At 45.4% G+C, this 21,483-nt stretch overlaps 1 protein-coding gene across 2 annotated transcripts in view; it reads left to right on the top strand.

The window, feature by feature from the left end:
• The window catches only part of LOC135896130 (uncharacterized), a 52,445-nt gene extending 38,281 nt beyond the window's left edge, over positions 1-14,164 (top strand). For both annotated transcript variants that reach the window (XM_065424481.2, XM_065424480.2), the window contains 3 exons: positions 5,075-5,276; positions 12,232-12,415; positions 13,591-14,164. In XM_065424481.2, the coding sequence (XP_065280553.1) occupies positions 5,075-5,276; positions 12,232-12,415; positions 13,591-13,740 (536 nt within the window). In that variant the 3' untranslated portion in view covers positions 13,741-14,164. The remainder of the gene's footprint in view (positions 1-5,074; positions 5,277-12,231; positions 12,416-13,590) is intronic.
• Positions 14,165-21,483: the final 7,319 nt, after the last annotated feature.

Here is a 21,483-nt window from a genome sequence, read left to right as displayed (position 1 = left end):
CCCGAATATGTGGAATGCGTTTCGCTGCTAGAACGACGAAGCCTAGTGAAACGCACCATCAACGCTCACTCGATACCCCTTCCATAGTCAAGAAAGTGCTTCCTGCCCTACTTGACTTTTGTTCTGACACGCAGCTGAGGGCGCGGCTGTAAGCCCCGCATTGCTTCTTCAACCTTCTTGTTATTTTATGCGAAGCATACTAGCCGCACAACCACGCTCTTCCTTGCTGCGCCGCGCGCGGCCGCGTAGCTACCATATGACGTCATAACAGCTGCAAAAGCGGAGGCTCAACTCGTGCGCTCGCTTGCGGCCGCGTAGCTACATAGCCGGGTCTCAGCTCGTGCGCTCGCCTGCATGAGTTGTTTCTTCGTCTAGCCGAACCAAATATAGCCAAGCAACAGCAGTTCACCAGGCTAAACAGTGGTTCAACAACTAAAATAAAGGCTAGTATGCTTCGCATCCTCGGCTTAACCTTAGCTAAGCCACAGCCATTTTTTTCCGCCCTCCTTTCCTTCTCTCCCTTGTCTTTTTCTCCCCACTCCCCTTGCCCTGTGCAGTGCTGTTGAGGTGTCCTCCTCTGAGAGACAGTTACGGCATTGCACATCTCTCTTCCTCTCCTTCAAAAATCACTACAGACACACACACACGATCGACCCGGTGGCGGAGCCAGGGAGGTATCCTGTGAGAGTCCACCTAGTGGACGGTCCATTTCGGCCGCTGCTGATTGGATGGAGTTGTGCGAGCGAGGAGGAGACGAGCGGCCGCAGCCAATCAGCGGCGGTTGAAATGGCCGCTTATGGCGTTTTCTCGCCATGGTAATCGCGCACCACACTAGAGCTAGAGGAGTAAAAATTTGGAGGACGCTTAAGCTTCGCCTTCAAGAATGGAACGCGACAGCCTGAGTGCTTCTCACGCTTCGCAGCAACTGCAGCTTATGTAACCGTAATGTTTACAGGGAAACACTGGCGGCGAAAGCTATGCACGAAGGCGAACTTTATGGTTCTTTCTGGTTTTTTTTTTGTTTGTTTGATATCGTGCAAGGAACCGGGGGTGGAGGGGGGGGGGGGGGGCACGCCGCTCAGTTGGAAAACGCGATCACGTGAAAAGGGGTTTTTGTTTGAGTCTCCGCGTGACATAAATATGTTTTCCAGTATATTCAAATTACAATTCGACGCTGTTATGTCTGTAGGTTGTGAGTAAGTCGTACTTTACGATTTTTCTGACGTATTTTACTTTGAGAAATTTAGTTAGTTGAGCAATTTTTTTTTTTGCGCTACACGGAGGGCTTGCGTGATTGGCTATGCGTGGTTCGCATCGGAATTACAGTAGTCGGACGCTCGACGCCGACGCCGAATTTTCTGCTGCACGGGGCCCTTAACGCTATTGCGTTAATACATGGATGATGCAGTGAGCAATTATGCCTCTGGGGCCGTTCCGCAATGCCCACGCATCACCAGTGCAAATAATGTGGTGCCCTAACTCGAAGTCAAACCGCGTTTAAGGCTCTGCGCCACCTCCGTAGTCCCAGCAGCGTAAAAACAAGCAACATATCTCAAGAATAACGACAAACGTTGATGTTGCAGAATTCGAAACAGTCTAATTATTCATAAAGGCACTCAGGAACCAATCCTGGTGTTTTTTCTATCATCGTATTGGTTCTATAAGGACTCATTTCATAATAGGTAATGCAATGTTTTTTTCTTTCTCTGTGTGCAGTTATTTTTTCTATTTTCTTACCATGTCTTTGTGATGTTATATGTTGCAACTATGTTGCGCTTTAGTAATTTGCGGTACAAGAAGTGCATGCACGAATGGCCTGACATGTTATGTATCGATGTAACGTATCATGCACCAAGTCATAATAAATCTCACTAATTCGGCCAATAATCCGAGAGCTACATCCGGGCTTGTATAACACTGCGCATTGCCTCTGTACACTTCATACTTACGGCAGTGCTTCAAGTAACTTTTCAGATACAAGCCATATTGGCGCTCCGATTCGTTTCATGTCCCTGAATTTCTTTCTCTATGTCCCTTGTCTGAAATAAAATTTACTTCTGTATATCACACAGATGTCCTATTGCACAAGCGCTGCTGGAGCCGAATTATACATGCGAATGGGTACTTGTTGTCTATCACAGCCGCAACAGTGACTCTGCGCGACTTTCCGAGTTTTCCGCAAACACTTGTTTAAATTTTGATTAGCAAGGGCTGCAGAGCAGCAGCTTTTGAGCTATCCGCCAATAACATGCGCCTTTTAGTTTAATACGTTTTCAGCACACTTAAAAAAAAGTGAGAACGCGGGGAATGAGGTCAGATTTTACAATAATGCGTCTGTGTCACTATAGCCAGTCTTTCATCCTACTCCTGATGCAGCTCCTCAAGTGAAAGGAAAAGATTAAATACGAGTTGATTTAACCAAGGATAGAAGTGATATCTTGGTTAGGAAGCTTGCGGCCTTTTATATGCTATGGTTCACGACTTCAAGTGTACCAGAGAGCTAGAAGAACGCCAACGTTTCACTAATCCAATAGAAGGGAGGCAATAAAGAATTGAAGAATTATACGCCCATTGGCTTGTTTTCAGCGTTGTATAAAGTCTTCACCAAGACAATTATTTAAAGTTTCAGGGCGACAGTTGACTTCATTCAGCCAAGGAAACGGGCTGGCTTTAGAAAGGGATATTCTATAAATGATCACGTCCATGTCAGCAATCAATTAATTGAGAAATCTGCTCAGTCCAATCAAAATCTCTATATGGCTTTAATAAATTACGAAAAGGCATTTATTTCAGTAGAGATACCAGCAGTCATAGAGACATTACGTGATCAAGGAGTACACGAGGCGACCGTGAATATATTGGGAAATATATACAAATATTCTAGAGTTACCTTGCTTCTCCACACAAAAAGTAGGAAATCACCTATCAAAAGAGGGACCAGTCAAGGAGACACAATCTCTCCAATGTTCCTGACTGCGTTTGGAAGAAGCATTCAAGCTACTGGTAAACAACTGGGAAGGCAGGGAAGGGAGGATGAGCGGCCAATATATCTACAACATTCGGTTTGCAAATGGCATGGTCTTGTTCGCAAGCACTGGGAAGGAACTGCAACAAATGTTTGAGGACCTGAATCGAGAAGGCGTAAGAGTAGGGTTGAAGATCAATATGCAGATGACAAAGCTAATGTCTAATAGACTGGCAAGGGAACAAGAGTTGAGAATTGCTAGTGAGCCTATGTGCAGGAGTACGTTTATCTAGCTCAATTTCTCACAGGGGACCCTGACCCTGAGAAGGAAATTTACAGAAGTATAAAAATTTGTTTGAGCGCATACCGGAGGGGTGCGTTTGAGTGCGTGTGCACACGCACACACGCGCGCGCGCCGTAACGCAAGCGCATATCAGCGATAACGTCTTGCGTTTTCTCGCATCGTTGCATGTCCCCACTGTTGTATTAGGTTCAAGGCAGGCTGAACAGGTGTTGAAGGTAATTGAGTAAACTGCGCAGACTGCAGTTTGCTATATTGTGGCCTGCCAAATGCGGAAGTTTCGTTTCGTAAATAACAGCCTGTTGCACTGAATCCATTAGAAGTAACTGAAATGAAAGGCGTGTTTTAATTTGACCCAATTTTTGGTGGCTCTGCGTGGCTGACGAAAGTGCAAGTACCCCATCCCTCGCACGCATAACTCGTAAAGGAGATCCCCTCCTTGTGGTGGCAATAACGGGGAACGGGATTTGCCACCGTTTAAAGCCGAACTACACGGACGCGTGCCGGCGCGCGAGAGCAAATGGTGTACGACAGATCGTACGCGTCGAAGCGCGGCACGAGCAAAGATACCTTCTCCAGACAAACGTCGGTGATCTGGCTATAGCTCACAAAAATACGAAACGATGTATGCCAAAGCGAAAATAGCGAGCCATGTGGGCGCGCGCTGGCGCGCGTCGTGCAGCTTCAGACCGCCATTCCTTGGGAGGCGCGGCAAATCTTCAAGGCGCGTGGGCGCGCGTACATGTAGTTTGTAATTTAGGTGTCAAATTGAACGGGCATCGTTCGCGCTTTCTATTACTTTTGTTCTTTCATTTGCTCGTTTTTTATTCGTTCGTTTCTTCATGCGTTGTTTTTATTGTTTGTTTTGCTTTCTTTTTTCAGAGTTCCCTATATTATAAATAAAGCGTTTCGTGTGTGGGAATCGCCCATCGCTGCTTAGGGGCTTTGGCGTCGCGCTGCTAAGCACGAGGTCGCGGGATCAAATCTCGGCCGCGCCGACCGCATATCGTTGGGAGCTAGATTCATAAACACCCGTTGGTGCACGTCAAAGAAGCCCAAGTGGTCTAAATGAATCCAGAGTCCTCCGCTATGGCGTGCCTCATAACCGTCATCCTGGTTTTGGCACGTAAAACCCCAGAATTCAATTAATTAATTTACTGTTTGCAAAAATCAATGTCATGTTACCGCCTACAAGGTAGGCTACAAATGCTTTCGTTTTCAGGTATTAGAAGCTTTCCTGCTTGTGTTACCACTACTACCACCACCACGCGGAACAGCGTATGAGGTTTTCTAAACAAGCAATTAAACACGGAGTCCCGGGCCTAATACAGAAAGCGTTTCGCTTGTAAGAAATGTACGTCCCTCATCGACTGCATTCTCTACTGATGTGTTCGTTGTGCAACACTTGCCCAGCGTCCGCTCTAGCGCCTGAAACACTTTGCCGAATGCGTGCTAGAATTTATTTTTCCGCGACACCGTGAACTATCATGTGTAGCTGCTCTGATAGGTGGACCAAAAAAAAAAAAAAACAAGCAGCGATGTGGGTTAGTGCAGATAGAATGATAACTAGTCATAGCAGAAGAGTACGCATTTGGGCTGATTGGTTCCTGATTATGGTGACTGAAAGAATAAAGACACTTTGGTTGTTATTCAGCGCTGCTGTCTGTGTCCCTCTGCTCGTCGTGTTGTTTAGCGCTGCTTTTACTGCTCGTAGTCATAGCAACCACATTTTCGAACTCTGTCAATGCCCTCACGATTGCACTGTAACTTCAAATGGATGTCCGGTCTTGCCTGTGGCGTCCGCGCAGGTCTGGACGCGGCTGCCAAGTCATCGCTCCGCTTCCCCCAGCGGCTCGTGGACGAGAAGCTGTCTTCGTACTCGTTTCGGGACCGTGACCTCCTTCTGCGCGCCCTGCTCCACCCATCCAAGGCACGCCGCATCGGTTCCAACGTCTCGTACCGGCCGCTGGACTACGTGGGACAGTTCGCCCTCGAGTTCGTTCTCTTGCGGTAGGTGCACGCCTCGGAGATGAACGAAAAAATTCGGTTCATTCATTCATTCAGTGTTCATTCATTCATTCATTCATTCATTCATTCATTCATTCATTCATTCATTCATTCATTCATTCATTCATTCATTTGTTCGTGATTTCGTTCGTCGGTGCATACATTCGTTAGTGCATTCACTTAAAGTTCATCAGCGCGTTCATTCCTCGTTTCATTTTTACTCTCTTTATCTTATTCAAAACATATCTCTATCATGTCATATCATATAGTATCATAGCATAATCTGCTGCTCTGGTTTATTATGTACCATACAGTTTTACCGCTGCGCGGTAGAACTGTAGTGGTGAGTTTCTGCCTCACCACTGCATTCCAGTGAAACTGGAATGTTAAAGCACTAGTGTGCTGTGATTTAGGGGCGTGTTAACGACTCACTTGTGGTAAGCATAATATCGTGTCCTCCGCTCCGGTGTATCTGGCAGCCCAGTTGCTGCTGGGGGATGCAAACCCTTAACAAATAATTTATTGGTTCTTTTATTTTTGGGTAAGCAAGTGAACAAAAAAAAAATACGCAGATCCGACGGACATGTTGTAGACTGTGCGATGCGAAACTTTAGTGAAGCGGTTAATTATGCTTTATGCAATTAAACGCTACGCACTCAATTGTCTTTATTTTCATCCTAGACAACATATAACCTCATCCGATGTTTATGTTTATGATTGGTTCGTGCAGCTCTGGTGTCTTTAATGGCATGGTGATGCAATTTCAGCCTTCCTAGCTGGCATTCAACTGTACGCTCGTGACAACTTTGTTCTGGCTTCAACACATAGTAACATAGTAACATATTTACCTCAAAGAAAAAAATGTGCAGAAGCAAAAGTTGTACCGAATAAACCAAGCAATTTCACTACCTGTGAAAATCGCTCTGCAGAAGAGTCTCGGTTCGTAGCTTCGTTCATTGCGCACCTTTTCATATAAGAAAGCAAGGAAAAATAGCTACCGCGAGCCATTTAATTAGTTTAAGTGTACATAGCGGGTTTCTAAACCCTCGGGTTCTTATAAACATTGAAATAAATTCCTCTTCCTCACAAAATACTTCACGTACTGTTTATTCTAGTGGCATCCAGCAGAATGGAAGAAGGCAAAGTCATTACCGTGTGCGTCTTTCAGAGACTCATAAGCAAAATCCATTGGGCAATTCTAAGAAAGGGCGAATACCTACTTTCCGTGTGAGTCCATTGTTCTGATAAAAAAAAAACTGTGCTATTTTACTGTAGGTGGCAACCAGCGTTAAGTTTTCTTCAACGTGCGTCAAAAGCCGTGCCTTTGTTCGTAAGTAGCTAAAGCTTGTTCATTAACTCTGGCTTCCCCACAATCAGAGGCTTTAAGAGGAGAAGCCCTCTTTACTTTTTCTTTTAACAGTCAGGTTTAGTGTTTCTATTGAACCTTAATAATAATAATAATAATAATAATAATAATAATAATAATAATAATAATAATAATAATAATATTATTATTATTATTATTATTATTATTATTATTATTATTATTATTATTATTATTATTATTATTATTATTATTATTATTATTATTATTATTATTATTATTATTATTATTAGCGCTTATCAGGCTTGCGACGTCACTTAACGGGCTAGTGCCACACTATCTACATTTTTATGTAACAGCTGCCGTGCAGTCCCTTTACCTAACGCGCTTTATTTTCTAACCCATGCAAGGGTATCGTGCGAAGCAAGAAATTATTGCTGCCCAGAGTGCATGTGTCACGCAATTTTAGTCGCTCTCACCTTCTCGCGATGCCTTTTTGAGGGTGAATGCTATCCATCGAGCTACACAGTTTAGAGGAAGCCAATTTAACGTTACGTGAAAATTATTCCACCTTGTATTATCTCCCTCCCTTTTTTCTTTCTTTTCTGTCATTTCTGTTTCGGCGGGGTAGGGGGAAGGGGGGCAAGCGGGTCATTTTACTTGATCAATGGCCGGAAGCATGTCCCATCTAACGTTTGGTGACATTTTCTTCTATGAAATGCATGGCTAGAAGCACTAACCAGAACACGACGTGTGAAGAACAGATAAGTGTACGTCTCGTCTGCTTGTCTCACTTCTTGTTCCAATTTCGGCTTCTAGCAATAAGTGTTCATCAACTAGCCCCATTGCGTACCTTATTTCATTCCCATTTATGCATGCCTGCCTATCTGACCTCCTATCTATTTTTTAAACCGAAGCTTTCTTTGCCCCTTCTCCCGACTTTCCGCGTGCCGCTGCTGTTGTGGCCTGCCTAGCGCGCACCGCTGTGGTTTCTTGCAACACTACCAGATGGCGCTCCCCCCTCCGCACATCTCGGAAAAAACGAAATCGGGAAAGAAACATTGCATGATAACTCAAAGAGAAGCTCTTTACATTTCGAAGCGAGATCAGGGCGCCTTAGAACGGGTACTTATAAAGCGAGAAGCGTGAATTGCTGGACCAGTTGTTTCCTGTTTAAAGAGGGGGGGGGGGGGGGGGGGTAGGCAGCGAAAACCAAGACGCAGGACCAGAAGGTGGCACACACACACAGTCGCCGTTGCATGTGTGCCTTCGGTGACACTGTGGGTGTGTGTGTGCCTCCTTCTGGTCCTGCGTCTCGGTTTTCGCTGGTTTTTCTTTTTTTTTCGTTACAAAGCGAGGGACAACAAGGACGAAGAAGCATGCGCATGCTTTGGTAAATCTACGGAAACGATGGAACATGTTTGATTAGAATGTGAAGATATCTACCCAGCGATCAGTTTACGGTCCTCTGGCCTCCTTGAAGCCCTTGGATTCACTGATATCAGGGGGAAAGTAAACATGTCCGCTGTAGAAATTAGTAAGAGGCGATTGGAAGTTTGGTGGCAGAAAAGTAAGGAGATCACAAACAACGTGGAGGCGTACAAAAACAAAGTTCCCCAACAGCTGTTAAGAAAGTTCGAGGCTGGGAATACTGTTCATTTATTTATTTTTTTAGTATAGATAGGACATTAGGCAAAATAATAAGAGGCTGGCGGCACCAACCAGCACCCCGTTTCAAAGGGTACGCTCATAGCATCCATCCATTCGTCCATACCGGCCGGTGCCGCCGCGGCAGCGTTTCACACTTTGTTTGTATGGCACGCGTTGTGCTTGCTTTCCTATGCGACAAGAATGCGGGTGCTGGGCTGCGGAGGTCGCGTACGTGCTGGGCTGTGATATTGTAAGCATTACAATCGTCTATAGCCTGAAGAGAGCGCTTGGAGCTGGCGTCTCAACAGCGTGATGGCCACGTACGCAGAGGGAGCACGTAAACACGTACCAACAAAATGGCTCCAAAGCGTGCACTCAGCGTCGAGGGCACCCAGGCCCGAAAGAAAGAGAGAGAGAAGAAACTTTATTATAAAGTGAAAGGATTTATGTGGTTGGGGCCCTCTGTCCAGGGCCCCAATGGCTGTCGCTACCGCTCGTGCTCGTCGTATCAGGGCCAGCCAGACCTGAGGCTCGGAGCGACGGAGGATCGCCTCCCACTGCGCATATGTTGGTTGGCGGGATTGTAGAACAGAGGTATCCTTAGGTGGTTTTTGGCACTCAGTCATGACGTGGAACGTCGTCGGTGGTGCACCGCACCCTGGGCAGGTGGTGGGATATAAGGTTGGGGAGAGCTTGTTGAGAAGGAGGAGGTTCGGATATGAGTTGGTTTGAAGCCGTCTTAGGGATACGGCTTCATTCCGGGAGAAGGATTTGGGACGAGGGTGATATTGCAAGCGCCCTAGTCTTTAAATTTCTAGAGTGTCCCGGTATGTGTTGGGCAAATTCTGGCAGGCTTGATATGGGTTTCTCGCCTCACTGCCAGGTGCCCTTCAGGTTAGCTCTCGGGCAGCCGCATGAGCGCGGTCATTGCCCGACAGTGAGGCATGAGCAGGCGTCCAAATCAGCCTGATGCGTGGTATTGAGGGATCTGGAATGGCGGGTAGCTTACGTGTGCTGGTGAGAGCGCGATTGGCTTCCTGAGGTATATGACTCCTGAGGTAGGCTCGACATGCGTCTTTTGAGTCTGTAATGATGATATGGTCATGTTTTGGTGATCTTTTCATGTGACCGACGATGTGCTTGAAGGCGAGTGCTATGGCCAACGTCTCCCCTGTGAGCGTAGCCTCGGTTTGGACGCTACACGAGGTGACAATATTACCCTGCTTGTCCGCAAGCACCGACACTTGTCTTTCTTTTTTCCGAAAGAAGCGTCGCGCGAAGCAGGAGCGTCTTCGCTACGCAGCGAAACGTGGTGCAAGCCGCGAATGTATGAATGCAATGTATGCATACAATTGTATAATAATTATCTGAATTATGCAGAGCCCTATAATTTCATTAACGTTTACCACTTCTGCCACGAGAAAGACAAGTGGTTCTTCATGAAGAAGGGAAGGGTTAGCACTGTCTTCTGCAGCCCTTGAGGATGCAGAAGACAGTACTAACCTATATATATAGAACGTGTGTATAAAATGTATACACATAATTATAATATTCATTTAATTATGTACAGGCCCATTATTCAAACAATGTTTAACGCTTCGGCCACGTCAGTCAAAGCAAAGAGCTCGCAAAGCTTCGCTTACATCGATTCCCACAGTGCGTGCGATCCGCTGATTTTTTTTTTAGTTTTTTTGTTTCTATGGCAGCAGCTATAGGAACTTGGAAAGCTCGATGTTTCTAAGTCAGTTGTTCGGTATCGTTTCTTGCATCACGCCATCGGCGTGACGTCGTTATCGTGTCGCTCTCGTTAGGCCAGCTTCTCTCTCTCAGCGTCCGACGTCACCCCATGGCAAAGAAAGAAAAAGCAACGCTTTGCCAATCACCGCCGCTGGGACTCCTGACGGTAACATGATGCGACGTAGAGCCTGACATGCGAGCCACTAGGAGGAAGGAAAGAGAAAAGCAGAAGGGGACAGGGAAGTTAACCAGAATAACGTCCGGTTGGCTACCCTACACCGACGAAACGGGAAAGGGGGAAAGCAAAGATTACAGGGAGAGACAGGAGGGAAGGAAAGAAGGAAATTACCGGTGAGTTCGCTGACGCGTGTGGTCTAATAGTTATCGCATTAATAGTCACAGACGTTCACACAAGCCCGTCGTCCTCAAGAAGCACAAGAGTGCCTTCGCCGCTTTATGGGCCGACGAGCGATGGGGGTGGTGTTCCAGCAGCACCTGCACAGAAAGCGGCCGATTGTCCAGTTTTTGGCGAGCATTAGCAAGTTCTTGTCTTTCTGGGGCATATCGTGGGCAGTGGGACAGCAGGTGATGGATATTTGTGAATTGCTCGTTTGCGGCAAGTTCATTGCGCTTTAAGTGTCATAACTTGCAGAAGAATTTACTGGCTTATTTATTTAAAAATGTACGGTTACTTCCAAAAGTAAACCAGTATAATCCAAGACAAAGCGTAGTAAATAAAGCCACATGAATGTCGAAAGCCGCAAGTACGAAGACAAGTCAATACCACGTACTAATCGTATAGTTCCTATGAAAGCAGAAAGATCGCAGCGCCAGGGTTCTCCCGATAAATTTCTACAGCAAATTACTAGTTTTTTTTTGCAATGGCTTTACCCGGTTATTTTAAGTCACCTGTTGCAGGTGGATAGCACAACTCTAATCCTTTTGTCGGGTTACTCAAAGAGAGGGACATGAATGAAATGATGATCCGTAAGAAAGACACACGAAGTTAGGGCAGTGCTATGTACGGAGAAGTTATCATGCGTGTTTAGTACATTTACTTTTTTTTTAGTTCTAAGCTTAATTTTGACGCCTGTCTCCTTGTCGTACGTGCACTAGAAGGCCTCAAATCGTCTAATTTACGAGACTAAAGTGGCCAGAAAAACAGGCTCCACGAACCCCAAATCAATGCAAAGTCGCCAAAGAAGACTTTGTCTTCAAAAATAATGAAGATGAACACGTGAAACGAGTCGGGCTAAAACGTCGACCAACGTTTTGTGCAGGGAAGGAGAAACAATGATTATGCAGTTCAAAAACTTCTTTCTAATTTAAACAAAATTTGCTATTTTAATGTTTCCAAATAAAGCGGCAGCAAAACATACTATACAATAGTGATTAGGCGACATTTTGCTCGGGCCGCTAGATTGTGAAACTGGAGCCACAAATTGGGCCAAAGCTTCTTTTGTTTTCATTTTTCTCGTGATTTTTGTCGAGAAAGGTTTGTTTCTTGTCATAGTATCCAAGTCATCTCGCATACACAAATGGCAAGCTCATGTTGTGAATATATTCTTCGTGGAACAAATAGCTTTCTGTCTAAAAAATAGTAAATGTGCGGCAATTGTCCACTTTTTCTCATGACAAAAAATAACGTCAATTAAAACAAAAAGTATTAAACTACAATAGTCATGAAACAGTGCCGCCTGTATAATATAGAAAAAATTTCGCCGTAATAGGTCAAAGTAATAACTTTGTAGAATTTTTGTCTGCCCGACATAGTTTCCCCTTGTGTGCGCGACCTTCGAAGAGTCCTCATTGCGTGATACACTCCTTTCAGATAGGAATCGCTTGAATAATTACGTCCCACATTGAGGTAAAATAGTACTTTTTCAGCAGAACCAGAGATGATCGACATAACACCTAGTGCACTTGAGACATATACACACACGGGTCAGTCCATCTCAAGTGCTCTAGGTGTTTTGTCGATCATCTCCAATTCTGCTGAAAAAAAATACTATTTTATATATACATATATTGCAACTGACCGTGGTCTGCTCCGTACCACCATCAGTCGCACTTCACCCTCGAGTAAGATCCCGAACAGCACCTTACAATCTGGTGAACGTGGTTAAATCATTGCTCCGGGACCTCAACAAAGCGCGACGTAATGCTGACGCGTATCTTTCGCATTCACAGCTAAATCTTCGCAGATTATTGTTATTATTTTTTTTGTTTTGGTTCCTCTCTCCAAAGAGACATGGTGAAGAACGGCACCCTTAAGAGCAATCAGGATCTGCACGACACCAGGAAGCGGCTGCTCCGCCAGGAGGCGTTGGCGCGTGTGGCAGCACTCAATGGTCTCGACCACTACGTCTTCCTCGACGAAGGGCCCGAGAAGACGTCCATGACTACGTACGCTAACGTGGCGAGGTCTCAGGTGAGCCAGCGATATCCAGTCTAACGGCGATCGCCACTGTGACTGAGGTGTATCGTCGTTGTATTCGTATCGGCCTTGAGCTACCCATACCTTCTTAAAGAAACCATGCATGATGTCGTCAGCATAGCAGAGGATCTCCCGATTCGAATACATGTAAACAGTAAAATTTCTGCGTTTGGGCAACCGCTGAACCAAGCCGAATTATTTTGAAGCATTTAGGAGAAAAACTGTGTTCGAACGACAGTAGGAAACATAACATTGATGTAAGCCCTCGCGTTATTTTGATTGATTGATTGATTGATTGATTGATTGATTGATTGATTGATTGATTGGTTGATTGATTGATTGATTGATTGATTGATTGATTGATTGATTGATTGATTGATTGATTGATTGATTGATTGATTGATTGATTGATTGATTGATTGATTGATTGATTGATTGATTGATTGATTGATTGATTGATTGATGCGGCTTGTAGTATTGAGCATTATATGGACTTATTTATTTAGGGCTCACTGACAACTGCCAGTACTCTTCCCTAGTTTTAAAGGGTATATGGATCTTTAGCCAACGAAAAGAAAACATAACAAATCGAGAATTCTATGCCACCACTACGTGAACGTTGCGCTGCCACGACAACCATCGGCGAAATGGATCACTGGCTTCAGCAAAATGAGCCCCCGACTGCAGCACGCTCGGGTGGCGTTCGCAATGCAATAGACCCCATGCCTTTGCTGACTGAACCCGCAGTACTGACAAAGCACGAGAGAGAAGCGCGAGAGAAAAAAAAAGTCGAGTCAGTTTATAAATTTTAATGAGGTTCCGCAAGCGCTACTCTTGTCCGGTAAATCAATTGCCGCGTGACATAATCGTGGTAAATGTAAGATAAGAGCCGAAATACGGTTAACTGCGAATGCAATGACCACTTGCGATGGGGACGCTACTGGTATGGCGCTGAATAATAACGTCGTGGTAGGTAATGATGAGTTTGGAGGGGACACGCTGTTCATAAGGACGAAGTTAAAATTGTCGGTGCCTGTACCGATGGCGATCTTGATGGATTAATGGCGTGCGTAGTTATTCCGGAGCTTTCGACGTGATATGGAGTCGTTCAACATGATTAACGGTGGTTGAGACAACGCGCCTTCACCTTAACGTTCTTTCTTATCCAGGCCTCATCACCCGGAGCGACCGACAACAAACAGAACAGCTTCCTCCATAACTTTCTTCAGTCTGTGGCTGGTGCAGTGTACATCGACAGCGGTTACGACGTCGACACGATTGAACGCATCTTTTTGAAGTTCTTCAAGCCGCACCTATAGTCGACCTTGTCACCCACTTTGCCCGACTGGCGCTCTGCATACAGACTCTTGGCAGAACGAAAGTGCCGGACTGTGTTTTATTACTGCAGGACAAGCTATTTGGCTGTTCGCTGCATTGTCGAGTGATGAAGGTGTCTGCGCATACAGGTACTCGGACAAGACGGTCGAGACAAACCTTAAGCATTACTTTTCTCCAGCTCTAACAAAAATAAAACTAATAATAATTATAACTGGAAAAATACTTGCTAATGAAGAGCAACGTCTTCGATCACAAGAAGATTTTTTGTGTTTTTTTTGTGCAGTGTTGTAACGCAAACTCCCTGCCATGTGTGCACATTGCTGTACACCTGGGACGGCAAAGCTGCATAAAGGAACCTGTAGCTTTTAGTTGGCCTCATTTACCGAATTGAGTGAATAAGATTGATTGATTGATTGATTGATTGATTGATTGATTGATTTACCGGTGCCAGGGCAAAGCTGCGACGTTTGGGCCTTCTGTCATAGTGGCGTCTCGTCAGGTGGCAGCGCTCCGCCAAATTCGTCACGTGCGTGGCAAGCGCGAACAGCCACACCTACAGAGATGCGCGTACGTTCACGCCTGTCATGCAGGCCGCAAAGTTTCACCAACTACAGTCCAACGAAAAGAATACACTTCTAAGCACTTTCAGCTGGCCGCTTCGTCCTTCTTGTTTCAGCATTCGCGCCCTCCTCCCTCCCCCTGCTTTTCCTCCTCGCACAGAAGTGCGATAGCGTGACAGTGTCGATGGCCCCGATAGTCGCCAGCGCCGCTGTCCCGCTGTCTGCGCGCAGCTCTGGCTTGAAAGTTTTGCAGAAGCAGGGGAGGGTCCGTAGATTGGCGTCTCACATGCATCGCAAGTGCAACTCATACGAGTATATGTGGGCAAATGCGTTGCTCTGTGGAGCAAGGTCGACGAGTGGGGCCACTTCTATGGTGTTTTCAGCGAACGTGCCGGGCGCTTTGGTGAAGTGTATCAGTGAGCGAACGCGTACTCCATGCTAGTTTGGGACAAGACTGGGAAGACTGGACTGCATAAGAATTTCTCGGAAGGCGAACTAAAGTTCCGCACAGGGAAAACTTGCGAGACACTGGCAAACCTGCTGGACAATGGTGAGTAGTAAGCGTCTAACTTTTCGTGCAGTCAGATGCATCTTATCACCTACGCTTGCATTGCTGATGGCTGATCGACCCAAGCCTGGGTAGGGCTACTTCTTAGCTTTTGGAAGAAACAGGCCTGATCCTAGAAGAACACTAGGACCACGTATTGCCGGCGCTGCTAGATAAGCACTAAAATAACGAAGAAATTGGGCATTATGCTATGTATCACTGCATGAAGTGCTCTCCGAATATGCTCGGTGTGTGAGCGGGGCAATCTTGCCATTTTTGTATTTTGTAAACCCATCACCATCCAGCGGTGCTATCTGTAGTGTGGTCTGCTCTTTGGTATGGTAATATGATCGGCCGGTTATCTGCCCTACGGCATTACATCATTATATATTCATGTTAAAACCTGAACTGCTTACTCCCGGGGGCTAGCACATTTCTGCTTCCTCCGGACGAAAACAGCGCTTGCGGCATGGGACCATCATGTCGCTTTGCACACCATGTCGTCATGGGACATGGTAATACGGATAGCTCCGAACCGCTTGGCTACTCATTACAAACTTTCATTTATCCGAGCCAGAGCTGAACGGGAACGAAGTCGGAGAGCGTTGAACCTGAACTCGAACTGAACTTTTTTTTTTTACACCCTGCATGAAACCATGACGAACAAGATAACTTAGCTAAATTACACGACAAATGTGAATGAAGCGTGGATTGTACGTGAGCTAATAAATCACACATGATGCTCAGCCTAACTCACAAGATTAATTATACATCAAATCAGCATATCATAATTAAAAAAGGCTCGAGGTTTATCCACATGTGCACAATTCTAGAAACATACTAATTTTCGTTTAATCACTGGAGAAAGAAGGAGAAAGTACGGAATGCGTTGAAATTGAATATTACTTGCATTTCTTCTTGACCTGCCGGTGGTTACTCAGTGGCTATGGTGTTGGGCTGCTGACCTCGAGGTCGTGGGATAGAATCCCAGCCACGGCGGCCGCATTTCGATGGGGGCGACGTGCGAAAACACCCGTGTACTTAGACTTGGGTGCACGTTAAAGAACCCCAGGTGGTCGAAATTTCCGGAGTCCTTCACTACGGCGTGCTTCTAATCAGGAAGTGGTTTTGGCACGTTAAACCCCACATTTTTATTTTTAATTTTTTCTTGCTTCAACTGCAACGTGCTAAGGAAGAAATCACTTAGCATTTAAGTGTGGTTATGCATCTGCAAACATACAACGCAAAACATTCGTGCAGTTGACTTCGATTATCCTAATTGGGCCGCCATCTGAACTTCTCCTTCAAGCACTTCAAAAGCGTCAAATTTGGAACTCGGTCATTGAACCCCATTCTTTCCTCTCCCCATCGCCCTCCTTTCACGTCCCTTCACAAACGTGAAACATAATTATCGCGAAGGCTGAGAAGTAAAAAAATTTGTGGCGATTTAGCGGTAAACGCCAGAGAAATGCTTTGTCATTTCGACGTACTTCATGAAGGTCCCGGGTCCATGATCTAATGCGCGTTCATCACACTGCGAAGTGTTGTTCAGGAGCTCACTCAGCGTTGTCCTACCACTTCGAGAAGGGAAACGCAACTGACGGAGATCAGGAGCAGACCGCCATCAGTTAAACCATACATACATACATACATACATACATACATACATACATACATACATACATACATACGTACGTACGTACATACATACATACATACATACATACATACATACATACATACATACATACATACATACATACATACGTACGTACGTACGTACGTACGTACGTACATACATACATACATACATACATACATACGTACGTACGTACGTACGTACGTACGTACGTACGTACGTACATACATACATACATACATACATACATACATACATACATACATACATACATACATACATACATACATACATACATACATGCATGCATGCATGCATGCATGCATGCATGCATGCATACATACATACATACATACATACATACATACATACATACATACATACATACATACATACATACATGAAACAGTCCTGTCGACTGCGCCATTTTTATTACAATACATACATACAGCTCTTTTGAGCTCTTCCATCACCTTCCGAGCTCTGCCAAGTGACCGCCTTCCAACATTCGCACACATTTTCCGCTTTGACACACCTAATGCTAACGTAATAACACACAGAAAAAAATAATGTTATTAAAGAGCCAGACTCGCCCACCATGCTGCTTCGCCCCAAAAAACCATATGCTGTCGCCCTCAAGTAGCCAAGTTCGGAACCACACAGCGTAAACAGCTCTGAATGAAGCTATTGAAGCACAGCCTCCGAGTTCTTTAACGTCCGTTTAAATCTCGGAGGCCGTAATAGGAGTGAGTGTGCTTTTAATTGTTGCCACTAGATGGCCCTACAACGCTGCAGGAAAGCAGCGCCGAGCAGTTCTCAGTTTCGTTCGCGTGCACTTCCAGTAGAAGAGCTTTACAACTACCGCCACTACTGCTGCTGCTGGCTGTAGTCGATGTTCCGCGCCGCGGGAGGGCGGTTGCTTCTCCTGTTTGCTCTCGGGTTGCGCGTTTTGCGCGCCGCCGGCGATCATTCATGTCCCCACGCCCCGCTCGCCGCCAACGGTCAAAGCAAGGCGCCACATCGTCGCACCCACCCCGTCCTGCCTGGCCCTTCCATTACGCCTGCAGAGGTCCCGGACACGTCGCGTCTGTGGGAAACGGCCGGCTGGCCAGGTCGACCGCGGCATGTCTCTCTTGAAAGCGGGAAGGCCCGCTGTTGTATGAGCGCGTGAACTCGTGCGCTTTGAAGTTCGTCCACGAAACGCCTCGTTGTGTGCTTGTGTTGAAAGCCACTGTAGTCGGTGACGACCTTTTAAGTGTGCAGCACAATCTGGACCCACAAGAACGCAGCGCACCTGCCCTTCACCTCTGAGAGAGAGTCGAGCCAGCTGGAATGTCTTCACAGCTTAATGAGAATTAAATTACTCTGCTAACGTAAATGCTAGGCTAATTACAATGTAAAAGCCCGTTGTTTCGAGTGAAAATGTAACATTTACATGAGCACTGTGATCAGGATCCCCCATAAAATTAGCCAGGACGTTCAGGTTTCATCCTAAAACCAGTGACACTGAGACAGATCTGTGCGATGATAATAGTCATTTGGAACAGGGCTCGACGTCCGAAAAGACATTGACAGTGGTTTAATTAACCTTCGGGCATTTGAATGCGAAGGCATTATGACTTCTCTAATTAATCGGTTACGACCGTGATACGTGACGTCATACGTTACCACGTATCCTTCACAACTGTACCTTAATCCACGTGGCTCTAATTTGTACCAACCTTAATCCACTTTAATTGACCTTCCTTTCCAGAAGAGGGTTATAGCGCCGAAAAAACAACACACAGCAACAGGCGCAACACACAGGACAGGCGCAACTTCCAACTGTTTATTCACCGCGTATGCGAATGAATATAAGGTCAAACAAAGATGGGTAGCAAGAACCACACATGCGCACGAGGTTTTTACAAAAGGCGGATAAAGATAGGTGAGGTACACACGTATCTCACGCCCGTGTATCTAAAAAAGCAGTTTCATTCTTATAAATGGAGATAGATGGGGCGCTAACACAATCGCTACAGTTTCTTTCAATGTAGTAGGCCTCCAACAGTTCACGGGCTGTCTGGTCCTTACTTCTGTTTAAAACCTTTGCTTCTTTCAGCCTTGCGACACACTTAATCTTCCTTTCTTCTCCGCAGGCTTTACAATGATGCGGCAGATGAGAACCAGTGCCATTTTTTAAATCGCAATTATGTTCCGCTAATCGGTCATTAATGCAACGGCCGGTTTGTCCGATGTACTTCTTTCCAGATGTGTGAGGTATCTGATATACAACACCTACGGCACATTTAACAAGCGGGGCTGCATGTCTCTTTTTACAGTCAGTTTTGTTTACTTTGTTGGGATCAGTTTTAACGCATAAGCCAGCCAGTTTTTTTGGGGCGGAAAAAACCACAGGAACCTTTTATTTTGTCGCTACATGCTTCAAATTGTGCGCTACCTTATGGGTGTATGGGATGACAACCGGTCTACTTTTGCTTTTGGGGACTTCATCTTGGTCGCCCTTCTTTGTACTTTCTTTTTTCAATTTTCTCAGCAAGGCTTCCGCTACTCCGGTTAAGATCGAGGTTGGAAAGCCTGCTTTTTCCAACTTCCGAATCTGGGAAGTTGGATTTGGTTGGATCTGGGAAGTTGGATCTGGGAGATGGAAGTTGGAAAAATGGCACTGGTTCTCATCTGCCGCATCATTGTAAAGCCTGCGGAGAAGAAAGGAAGATTAAGTGTGTCGCAGGCACGTACCCAGGGGGGGGGGGGGGGGCCCGGGGGGGCCCGGGCCCCCCCCGAAATTAAGTGGCATACCCCCCCTCCCCACCCACGCCACCACTCCTCACACATTCCTAAAGCGCCGCCAGATCAATGTTGAGACTTGGCAGCTACTAATCGGTCAGCATTATGCTGCCTTTTTCACTCCTTTTAGATATCGGTAGTTCTCGGCATCTCTTGTAATGTGAAGGACAGTTTTCTCATAGATTCCGCACCCGTGCGATTAACTCGATATGCGTTCAGTTGTCACCATCTATACAACCGTCACGCGCATAGCTGTTGCTTTTGTTAGCTCAACCTTCTTTGTTTATAGGCTGATCCTGGGACCAGGAAAGGGATGCGGCTGTTACTGAGCTGGTCTGTACTCTCGTGGAACGAGTTGCGACCGGAGTAAACGCCAGTTGCGTTTAACTTATCCCTTTGCTTCATTATTTCTTTGAGTTACGGCTCACCGAGAGGCTGACAGATGCCCGCAACCATATACACGTGATATGGGTTAGATAAGATGGGAAATAAAATAATGTGAAAGTGCGTCCATCATGAAACCCTGCAATAACCCTTAAACCCATAAGCAAGATGACTGTCGCCCGTTACCTAGTCTGTTTTTCCCTAATTGTATAGCACTTTTCGTGCAAAACTGGCAACTGGAAACAAAAATCGCAAGGAGATGAGAAATAAGCGATCTACTAATGGAGAGAGCCAGGGCGACAACCAAACTGCAAGGAAAATCGAATAATAAAAATGTTAACCGTTATTTATGAGAATATTTATGGATCAACATCTTTTTATTTAAAGAGGAAGTAGAGAAAACGCTGCCGGAAGTGGAGAATAATTACTTGCTTTGAATGACGCTTCTACAGTTATCGGTCGAACCGCCTCACGTAGCCACTTCTCTGCTGTGCTTATGTGGGTGTTCATCTAACCTTTCGCGGTGAGCGCAGTACATCTAGAATCGCAGAGTCCTGCGCTCTACGCGGTTGTGTGCGACTGGCGGCCGCACAGCGTTACGCTATTCGCGGAACTGTCAAAACTGATGAACAAGGCGAAAATAACTGATATTCGAAACTATAACACGAGAAAGACTGAAGAAGCTGTAAAAAATGAACGCAGCCTGAAATCAGTAAAAAAGAAACCTGGCTTGGGACAAACCATGACGTATACACTAAAATATAATATCATCAGCAATCTCGAAGATATAGTAAAAACAGCGGAAAAATTCTAAGCTGACCTGTATACAGTACTCAGAGGAGACACGATACCTCACTTAGAAACAGTAATGAACAGGATACAGAAACTCTCCTATAACTAGCGATGAGGTCAGAAGGGCCCTGCAAGAAATGAAACGATGAAGAGCGGGAAGAGAATGTGGAATAACAGTCCATTTAATCAAAGATGGAGGAAACATAATGCTTGGAAAACTGGCGCCTCTTTATACGAAGTGTCTATCGACTGCAAGGGTCCCAGAAAACTGGAAGAATGCAGATATTATACTAATCCACAAAAAAAGAGACGTTAACGAATTGAAAAACTATAGGACCATTAGCTTGCTCCCAGTATTATATAAAATATTTACCAAAATACTCTCCAATAGAATAAGGGCAACACTGGATTTTGTCAACCAAGGGAAGAGGCTAGCTTCAGGAAGAGATACTTTACAATGGATCACATCCATGTCATCACTCAGGTTATTGCGAAATCCGCAGAGTACAATAAGCCTCTTTACGTGGCTTATATAGATTACGAAAAGGCATTTGATTCAGTAGAGATACCAGCAGTCATAGAGGCACTACGTAATCAAAGAGTACAGAACGCTCACGTAAAAAGCTTGGAAAATATTGCTACATGCGTGTGGTATTTGTTTGCTTGAACGAGGCGCGTGGGCGCTATCACTTCAGAAAAGAGGAGGAAGAGCGAACTGGGCTCGCGCTGTGAATCTAACCGGTCAGCGCTGCAACCGCTGTTCTAAATATAATCTGTAAATAGTTTCTCGTCTTACTGACTCGTCCTTCGCGTAAGAATATCTACAGATGTTCTACAGCTACCTTAATCCTACACAAGAAAAGCAAGGAGATACCTATAGAGAAAGGGGTCAGACAGGGAGTCAATGCTATTCAATGCGTGCTTAGAAGTATTCAAGCTATTAAACTGGGAAGGCTTATGGGTAAAGATCGACGGCAAATATCTCAGCAACCTTCGGTTTGCCGATGACATTGTT

Source organism: Dermacentor albipictus, chromosome 6 (assembly GCF_038994185.2).
Source record: "Dermacentor albipictus isolate Rhodes 1998 colony chromosome 6, USDA_Dalb.pri_finalv2, whole genome shotgun sequence".
Taxonomy (NCBI): Eukaryota; Metazoa; Arthropoda; class Arachnida; order Ixodida; family Ixodidae; genus Dermacentor; species Dermacentor albipictus.
The sequence above is the reverse complement of the archived record's forward strand: the minus strand, read 5'-3'. Positions and strand labels throughout refer to the sequence as shown.